Here is a 10,644-nt window from a genome sequence, read left to right on the forward strand (position 1 = left end):
GGCACACCTAAGAAGCAAGTATTGGATTCCACAAGCCAATTCTGCCATCCGAAAGTTAATCAACAAGTGCACAGTATGCCGCAGGGCAAGTGGAAGGGTTGGTGAGCAAAAGATGGCAAACCTACCTGAAGATCGCCTCACGCCCGACAAACCTCCTTTTACAAACCCTGGTGTTGATTACTTTGGGCCATTTGATGTTAAGCGGGGCCGGAGTACAGTCAAGAGATATGGAGTGTTGTTCACTTGCCTCATCCTCAGAGCCGTGCACATTGAAGTTGCAGACAGCCTCGACACAGACTCCTGCATCAATGCAATTCGACGTTTTGTGTGCAGAAGAGGTCAAGTCACTATCATGCGTTCTGACAATGGCACTAACTTTGTGGGCGCTGAAAGGGAGATGAGAGAAGCCATAAAATGCCTGGATAATGACAAGATAGAAAGAGCTTTGCAACCAAAAGGGATAAAATGGATATTTAACAGTCCGGCTGCTTCCCATCAGGGTGGGATTTGGGAAAGACAGATTCGTACAGTTCGAAGAATCCTCAATTCCCTGTTGAAAGAGCAAGCTGTGAACGACGATTGTCTTCAGACAATAATGTGTGAGGTTGAGAGCATCATTAATGGCAGGCCGCTCACAAGTATCTCGGATGACATAAATGACATTGAGCCTCTAACGCCCAATCATTTATTGCTGCTGAAGTCTCAACCCAGTATGCCTCCAGGCATCTTCAGCAAAGACGACACATACACAAGAAAACGATGGAAGCAAGTCCAATATCTTGCAGATTTATTCTGGACAAGGTGGACGCGTGAGTATCTTCCATTCCTTCAAGAACGCCAGAAATGGACAAGGCCAAGGAGGAACTTTGTAGTTGGAGATGTTGTCTTACTGGTGGACAGTTCTTCCCCCCGCAATTCCTGGCTCATGGGAAGAGTAGTTGAGACGTTGCCGGACTCCAGCGGAATGGTGCGAAGAGTGAGGATAAAAACCAAGACCAGCATCTTAGAAAGGCCTGTTAACAAACTATGCTTGTTGGAAGAAGCAGAGGAGAAGATTTGAGAAAAGGAAGAAGCAAAGAACACCAGCTTCATTTGGACAGTTCATGGACATTTTAAGTCTAGTATTTTGAGTCTTAATGTTTAAGTTTGTAATTGCTTAGTCCTCATGTCTAACCAATTAGGGGCCGGGTAATGTAAGGGCCAATAAGTTAATAATTTAATGGTTATAATTTAGTTTAAAAACAGTTAAAATTGGTTATGACAGTGTAATTATAATTCATATAAGATTTAAAATATCTTAGTTTAAAATGTATAGTTCAGTGATGTGTACATGATAAAGATGTTCTGTGCCTTTTAAATTTTTTGTTGTGATGTCACTGTGCCTGTGACCGGGTGTAGTAGTTTAGTTTGAGGTCAGATAATGTGGAAGCAACACAGTCTTTTGACCGTGCATCAGGCATAATTTACTTTCAAGTTTTTTACAAGTAAACATTGTGAAAGAAAAGAAAAGTTGTCTCCTCGTCTCATTGCACGCGTGGCAAAGGAGTGTTGATGGACTGACTTCAACGATTGGTGAGAACAGAGTGCCACTACAAGGATCTTCATCTGAACCTGGCTTAATCATGAGGCGTTATCTGTTTGAAGAAGGAGACCTCTCCGTTAATCAGAGGTGAGCATTAACACTGACTATGAAAGCAAAATGGTTTGTTTCCTTTCAGTAAATTCACTGCAGTTTAAAGAGGAGATATCATACCTGCTGAGTTACATCCTTTCAATGAGGGAATGTTGTACTTATCCTTTTTCTACTTAATAAACACAGCTCGTCTTCACCCATCACTATCCTGCCAAAACTCTGCTTATTATGCTTGTTATGTTTTCACAACTTCCAGACTACTACTAACTAATCTCCATCCCTTTGCACCAAGCACTGGACCTGGGATGAAAGTGGTTCTTTTCTATAGCTGCCGCCATAGTTATTATTATTATTATTATTTTTGTCATTGTTATTATCTAACTGGCAAGTTAAGTAAGTGGCAATCACAGACTGTAAACATCTACTTAGTCCTGAGAAGAAATCTAAGCAAATAAAAAGATTCAAAGAACCTGTGCAGGTGCTTCAAAGCTAATTTTTGATGACTTACTAGCCAGTATCGAACAACTTTGAGAAACTGACTACTAGTTACAACACAAAATAGTGTCTTATAAGTCTGGATTCCTCCACAGAACTGAAGTTCCCCATGGTCCGTCTGCTCTGTTGCGCCAAATAGACCTGGACTCTGTATTTATGGTCTGTATGTGCATCAATAACTTTTTCTTCTGTTTAAAAATACAACATTTCATTACTTTAATAATAGTGCTGAACTCTTCAGACTTTTCAATGACTTAAGTATCATTATTGAATTATTGGTTATTGTGTTTCAGCTGCTTGAGAAGAGCATCGTCACTTTTGTGAAGAATGAGCTGAAGATGTTCCGGATAACTCTGACTCCAGAATATGGAGAATCTGTAGAGATGCAGAGTGAGGATGAGGAAGTCCTCTCCATTGATGAGGAAGAGCAGAGGACAAGCAGCACAGAGTCATTTCTGAAGATCACACTGCACTTCCTGAAAATAATGAAGCAGGAGGGGATGGCTGGCATTCTGCAGAGCAGTAAGAGGATTTTATACCTTTTTAATACCTTTTTTAATATGAAGGGAAGACGAAATAGGAGATGATTGCATTTCTAAACGGTTATAAATGTAGACACTGGTTAAGAGGGTCTACACAAACCCTGGGTTAAACTGCTCAGGGCTCTACCTTTTTTAGATCAAAATTGCTTCATACCAGAGTGGCACACCAATTCCTTCATCTAATCACTCCATCTCTGCATGGATATGTTTTTATTATTATTACCTTATTTTTTACCTCATGAACAAAACTGAACAGCTGAAATGTACACACCTCCTCTACAGTATTTTTATTACAAATATTAACTTATAAACTCAATAATTACTTTAACAAAATTCCCATTTGTCTGCTACTAACACCTGCCATTGATCCTGTCTGTTTTTTTGTCAGGAATGCCTGCTACCATGTGCCAGCGCAAACTCAAATCTAATTTGAAGAAGTTTCAGCGTGTGTTTGAGGGGATTGCTAAGGCAGGAAATGCAACTCTTCTAAAAGAAATCTACACAGATCTCTTCATCACGGAGGGCGAAACGAGTGAAGTAAATAATGAACATGAGGTCAGACAGATTGAAGTAGTGTCCAGGAAGACAGGAAGACCTGAGTCCACAATCAGATGTCAAGACATCTTCAAAAGCACACCTGAGAGAGCTCAACCTGTTCGAACACTTTTGACCAAGGGAGTGGCTGGCATTGGGAAAACAGTCTTAACTCAGAAGTTTGCTCTGGACTGGGCTGAAGACAAAGCTAATCACAATATACAGTTCACATTTCCATTCACTTTCAGAGAGCTGAATGTGGTGAAAGAGAAAGAGTACAGCTTGGTGGAACTTGTTCATCGCTTCTTTCCTGAAACCAAAGAAGCAGGAATCTGCAGCTTTAAAGAGTTCCAGGTTGTGTTCATCTTTGACGGTCTGGATGAGTGTCGACTTCCTCTGGACTTCCACAACAATGAGACCCTAACTGATGTTACAGAGTCCGCCTCAGTGGATGTGCTGCTGACAAACCTCATCAGGGGGAACCTGCTTCCCTCTGCTCGCATCTGGATAACCACACGACCTGCAGCAGCCAATCAGATCCCTCCTGAGTGTGTTGACATGGTGACAGAGGTCAGAGGGTTCACTGACCCACAGAAGGAGGAGTACTTCAACAAGAGATTCAGAGATAAGGAGCAGGCCAGTGGCATCGTCTCCCACATCAAGACATCACGAAGCCTCCACATCATGTGCCACATCCCAGTCTTCTGCTGGATCACTGGTACAGTTCTGGAGGATGTGTTGAAAACCAGAGATGGAGGAGAGCTGCCCAAGACCCTGACTGAGATGTACATCCACTTTCTGGTGGTTCAGTCCAAACTGAAGAACATCAAGTATCATAGAAGATCTGAGACAGATGCAGTCTGGAATAAAAAGAACAGGAAGATGATCCTGTCTTTGGGAAAACTGGCTTTTGAGCAGCTGCAGAAAGGCAACCTGATCTTCTATGAATCAGACCTGACAGAGTGTGGCATCAAAATCAAAGTAGCCTCAGTGTACTCAGGACTGTTCACACAGATCTTCAAAGAAGAGAGAGGGCTGTACCAGGACAAGGTGTTCTGCTTCGTCCATCTGAGTGTTCAGGAGTTTCTGGCTGCTCTTCATGTCCATCTGACATTCATCAACTCTGGAGTCAATCTGCTGGAAGAGCAACAAATGGACTCTGAGAGGTCTAATGCAGTACATGAAAAGTCTGACCTAAAATGCCTTCACCAAATTGCAGTGAACAAGGCCTTAGAGAGTTCAAATGGACACCTGGACTTGTTCCTCCGCTTTCTTCTGGGTCTTTCACTGCAGACCAATCAGGCACTGCTACAAGGCCTGGTTAAAGGATCGACAAGAGGATCATGCACCAATCAGGAAACAATTGAGTACATCAAGAAGAAGACTGGCGAGGATTCTTCTACAGAGAGAAACATCAATCTGTTCTACTGTCTGAATGAGCTGAATGACCACTCACTAGAGCTGGAGATCCAGCAGTACTTGAGCTCAGGTAGACTCACTGCAGAAAAGCTCTCTCCTGCTCAGTGGTCAGCTCTGGTGTTCATGATCCTGTCATCAGGAAAAGAGCTGGATGTGTTTGACCTGAAGAAATACTCTGCTTCAGAGCTAGGTCTGCGGAGGCTGCTGTCAGTGGTGAGAGCCTCCAGAAAATCTGTGTAAGTTTATAGATACTTGGACTACTTTATTATATTTGTTATTTATTTAGCGGTGTCACCTCACACGAGAAGGTTCAGAGTTTTTAAATCTACCAAACTTTTGCATGTCCTTGCTGTACCTGCATGGATTTCATTTTGTGTCATGTGTCCTTCCACATTCTACATGTCGCCTAGGTTACTTCAGTTGGTGACCTGAAATTTCCAGCAGGTCTGACAGTTTGTCTATTGTATGTGTTAAGAAACAATCACATTACATCTACATTCAACCAAATGTCATTGCACTTGGCTCTAATAACATGAGGACATGGACATGATGATATGATTTGGATGCTGCTAACAAGCGATGACAAACTGTAAACAGTATGTAAGAGCGACACCTCAGTTTGTAGTCTGCTAGTCTGTAACAGTGCAGCAGTGTTTTTATTGGCCAAATTTGCACATACACCCTGTCAAAGTTGAACAATTGTGAACTTGTACCTGTGAATCTGTTGGAGCTGGCTGGGGATTGCCCTGAAACAGAAAATACAGTGTGGATGGGCTTCAGTTAAAGTAAATGGGAAACAAATATTTGTATATTAGTATATTGTAATGTGACCATACCCATAACCTTTTGATAAATGGGTGGCTTGTTCAAGGCATACCCTGCCTCTTGCCCAATCTGTGTAACTATCTTTGAATTTTAACAGGATAAACAGGTTAGAAAATCAATGGATGAATGGATAGATGGGAAAAAATAACTTGTTTTTTTCCTGTTTTTGTCTTCAGAATGAGTGGCTGCAATCTGTCATGGAAAAGTGGTAAAGTTCTGACCTCAGTTCTAACCTCCCAGTCGTCTAGTATGAGAGAGCTGGATCTGGGTTACAACAACCTGCAGGATTCAGGAGTGCAGCAGCTCTCGAAAGCACTGAAGAGTGCACATTGTAGACTGGAAACTCTCAGGTTAGACTAAATGACTTTCTTTTCATTTATTTAAGATATTTTCTCCGTACCAATCATTTAGTACTGAATATCTGTTTATTTCTGGCTCAGTCAAATTACACTGTCACAGAGGCGGCTTTGCACAGTTGTAACAACTACATTCAAATTAATATGCCCCTGCTCTTGTCTTTAACCAGGTATAGAATTGATCTGTAGGTTTCATTGAGCACATTTACAGGAAGATATGATTTTAGACTGAGTTACATAGTCAAGCTCTCATTTCCATGTGAGCTAGAGTTCTTGTTGTGATCCTGTGTGTCATATCTGTGTAGACGCATGATAAAGTTAATCGCACTATACCATGAATGTGTTCTAAAAGCTGGATACCAGACTAAAAATGGTGACCATTCAGTTAAATAAGAATTGCCACCAAAAAACGTTTTATCTTCCGTGTTTCGTGTTTCTCCGGCGCCCATGTTTGGCAGCTTGGCCAATAGGTCAATGATGTCACAGATTCTTGGCTTAAGGACAGTTTGGATACATAGTGAGAAGACTTTTAATTGATCTTGTTTGCAGTTTGAGGTGTCCTATTAACAGTTTTACAGATGCCTCTTTTACGGTCTATGGGGGAAGTGCTTTTTGGGCCAAGGGGATTTTTCACTGGAATACTATGAGTGATCACTTGGGAAAATTGGTTGCAAGGCTGAGCAGCAGAACTCTATCCAGCTCTTATAATACATCCATGCAATATACAAAAAGTGTTATCTTATTTCTGGCTCATTATTTCTTCCTCAGGTTGAGTGGCTGTAAGCTTTTAGAGGGAAGCTATAAAGCTCTGGCTGCTGTTATCAGCTCTAAGTCCTACAGTCTGAGGGAGCTGGACCTTAGTAACAACCACATGCGTGATGCACACGTGAAGCTGCTCTCAGATGGACTAAGGAGTCCATACTGTAAACTGGAGAATCTCAGGTTAGAGCAGTTTATGATGCGTTTGTATGGTAGTGTTCTGTAACAATGGCATTGCCTGCTGTGTTTTGTCTCTAAAATTATCAAATTACAGTGAAGAAAACTTTCACATTCCAGTTGTTTAGAAAAAATGTCATCTTTCTTTATCTGATGCTAGTAATGTAAATGTTATTTTTGGAATCTTTCTGCAGCAGATAAACAGTAAACCCCTCTTGAAACCATAACCCTAAAATACAAGAGAAAATGTTTCCATCTTATCAGGTTGCATCAGACCAACTTCAAAGAGAAGTGCTGTCAAGAGTTCTCATCTGTTCTGAGCTATGAGTCTTCTAGTCTGAAAAAACTGGATCTAGGTAACAATGACCTGCAGGATTCAGGAGTGAAGCTGCTCTCAGCTGGACTGAAGAGTGCACACTGTCAACTGGAGTCTCTCGGGTAAGGATAATTAGTGTGTTGTACTGTTAAATGTTAGATCCTGTTCATTCTTATCCAGCTAATGTGGTTCTTCAAGTAATGCTCAGGTCACACTACATCATTGTAGCCCAACATGTTTTGGAGATGGCCAGAGACCCAGATCAAAGGAAAAGCTGTGTTGTCATGGTGTTCGTGTTCGTGTTCGATTGCTATGAACAGTTCAAAGATGCAAATCTGTAAAAGGACAATTAATACTTGTTTCTGTCTACTCCTTTAGCAAATATTAAGAGTTGGGCTTATAAAGAGAAAGTCGAGCGCCATTAAGTCATTGAAGAATGCAGCAGGAAGACATATTTGAAAAATTGTTGTTGTTGTGAAATTGGTTCCAGAAGTGTTTTTCCTCTTTTCTCAATCAATGTAGATGTTACTGAACACAGAAACTCAGCACTCTCCTAGACAATGTAATGGTCAAACAGGATTTTATTATGACCACCAGATTCAATTATTTCGACTCAATTTCTGATACATTTTGTCCCTGGTTGTCGTGGACAGCTATAAATTCTACAATACCTGCAAGCCTCAGCTACCATTGCTATGGAGAAGAAGCCAGTCAGAGGTGTGAATCAGAGCTGGAATGAGTTCAAAATGCTTAGTAGATGTTGTAAACAACTGGTGACCAGCTTGCATCTCTGAAATGTGAAATTCATTTGTGAATTTATAGAAATTGTTTTTTTTTATTGACGGCTAACTTAAAATGAACTTTTAATCATGCATTTTATTTGTTACTTACTTTGTCTCAAAACATGTAGGCTAGATTTAGAAAAAATAGTTTTTTTTTGTCTGTGACATCTGGAAGTAGACTAAATAAAAGTACAAACTGATGATTAATTCACCTATTCAGATCTGATCTGTTACTGATACTAGATTAACATGCATTAACACAAGTTATTTCAGAAGAATATGCTCAGAAGATGTATGACGTTTGTATTGTGTGCATGTAGGTTGTCGGGCTGTCTGATCACAGAGGATGGCTGTTCCTCTCTGGTCTCAGCTCTAACCTCCAACCCCTCCCACCTGAGAGAACTGGACCTGAGATACAATCATCCAGGAGCATCAGGACTGTCAAAGCTCACTGCTGGTCAAAAGAATAAACAGTGGAGACTGGAAATTCTCAGGTAAGAAGAGGCTTGCTGTCAGGCGCAGTCCATCTCTGATAGAGGCATGCGAGCTGCAGTTAATCTTCATGATTAAAACTGTGTACTCACAAAGCCACAAGTATGCCGGCACATTCTTTTCATCAGATTTAGGTAGCTGTGCATATATATGGTTTTGTGTTATAAATCTCAGTCATTCAGAAACTGGGTGCACATGTACAAACTTTATTTCCACTCATACTCTCACACTCATAAATGGATGAAGAGGTGCCCTGAATCAGCCATTTTTATATCAACCCACTGCCTACTCCACCAGTTACATTACACCTGTTAATAAGACAAACAGAAAATAAAAAGTGCTGTTTTACTATTGGTGTTGCACCACACCAGTGAGATTGTCCAACAGTCAGAACAGTCAATATGTACAGCTGTGCAGCCAATCTGTAAAATTTCAAGAACCATCAAACACTATGATGTAACAGGCTTTTATGAGTGCTGCTGAAGACTCATTACAGTTACCAGCCTCAGAAATCACCAATTTACCGCACCTCAGATTAGAGCCAATATCAGTGCTTCCCTGAGTTCCAGTAGCATTTTAACATCAGATGTTCAGTGGAGACTACGTAAATCAGGCCTTCGTGGTCCAAGACACAAAGAAACACCACTGAGGTAGACCAGTAAGAGGAAGATAACAACTTGGGCCAAGGAGCACCATTAATGGACATAAGATGAGGCAAAATCTGTTCTTTGGTCTGATGAGTCCGAATTTTAGATGTTTGCTTCCAGCTGCTGCGTCTTTTTGAGATGCAGAGAAGGTGAATGGATGGTATCTGCATGTGTGGTTCCCACCGTGAAACATGGAGGAGGTGTGATGGTGTGGGGGGGGGCTTTGCTTGTGTCACTGTTGAGCTCTAAGCACACTTAACCAGCATAGCTACCAAAACATTCTGCAGTGACATGCCATCCCATCTGATTTGCACTTGGTGGGACCACCATTTGTTTTTCAACTGGACAATGACCCAAAACTCACCTCCAGACTGTAAGGGCTGTTTGACCAGGAAGGAGAGTGATGGAGCATCACACGACCTGGCCTCTACAATCACCCAACCTGAACCCAACTGAGATAATTTTGGATTAAGTTTGATTGAAGGAGAAGCAACCAACAAGTGCAGCATATGTGTGAACTTAGGTAGTACTGTTGTAAAACTGTTTCAGGTGACGACCTCATGAAGCTGGTTGAAAGAATGCCAACAGTGTGCAAAGCTGTCATCAAAACAAAAAGTGGCTAATCTAAAATATGAAAGATATTTTGGTTTGTGTGAAAGCTTTTTTCTTGCTCCATATGTTATATAATAGTTTTGATGTCTTCAGTATTTTTCTACAATGCAGAACATTGTAAAAAATAAAGAAACACCCTTGAAAGAGCAAGTGTGTCCATGAGTAGGTTTGACTGGGACTGTAGGTATAAAGACACCAATACATGAAACGGCAAATAAAACACCAAATACAGTAAGTAGACAAGCAGTTTAAAGAAACTGACCCTCTCCTCATTTCTCTCCTTTCAGTGTGGACAGTTGTGGAGTTGAATGGTTGAAACCAGGTCTGAGGAAGTGTAAGTGTGTTTTTATTTGTTTATGAACATACAATGACACACATTCAACTCTTGAACAGGAAATTTTTAAACTTAAATCAGAAATAAGTTTTGTAATAAACACTTGTCTCATGTCATCATTAATATTGAAATTGGAAATGTTGATGATCAAACTGTTGACAGATAATTTAATAACTTGATACTCTATGTATTCACTTCTCCATCAGATGCCTGTGAGCTGACACCGGACCTAAACACAGCTCAACGAAACCTTTTTCTGTCTGAGGGAAGAATTTTGAAAAAGGTTAATGAGGAGCAACCATATGCTGATCATCAGGAGAGATTTGACTGTTGTCAAGCGCTGTGCCAAGAAGGTCTGAGTGGCCGCTGTTACTGGGAGGTTGAGTGGGAAGGACTGGTTGATATAGCAGTGGCGTACAAAGCAATCAGAAGGAGAAATGCTGATTGCAGGTTTGGAGGGAATGATAAATCCTGGAGTCTTTACTGCAGTGATGGTGGTTACTCTGTCTGGCACAATAACAGAGAAACACGCATACACCCACCTCAATCCTCTCCCTTTCACAGAGTAGCTGTATATCTGGACTGGCCTGCTGGCACTCTGTCCTTTTATGGTGTCTCCCATGACACACTGATCCACCTCCACACTTTCAGCTGCATATTCACTGAACCCCTTTACCCTGGGTTTGGAGTGGGGTCCTCAGTGACTCTGTGCAAGCTATAA

General features: G+C 41.1%; 1 protein-coding gene across 1 annotated transcript; it reads left to right on the forward strand.

The window, feature by feature from the left end:
* Positions 1-770: 770 nt before the first annotated feature.
* LOC128375650 (NLR family CARD domain-containing protein 3-like) lies at positions 771-10,644 on the forward strand. The gene is made up of 8 exons (XM_053336037.1): positions 771-1,015; positions 3,106-4,859; positions 5,625-5,798; positions 6,573-6,746; positions 7,005-7,178; positions 8,159-8,332; positions 9,877-9,923; positions 10,130-10,644. The coding sequence occupies exons 1-8, from the start codon at positions 926-928 to the stop codon at positions 10,642-10,644; spliced, it is 3,102 nt and encodes a 1,033-aa protein (XP_053192012.1). The 5' UTR covers positions 771-925.

The sequence above is a fragment of the Scomber japonicus genome, chromosome 16 (assembly GCF_027409825.1).
Source record: "Scomber japonicus isolate fScoJap1 chromosome 16, fScoJap1.pri, whole genome shotgun sequence".
In the NCBI taxonomy this organism is placed as follows: domain Eukaryota; kingdom Metazoa; phylum Chordata; class Actinopteri; order Scombriformes; family Scombridae; genus Scomber; species Scomber japonicus.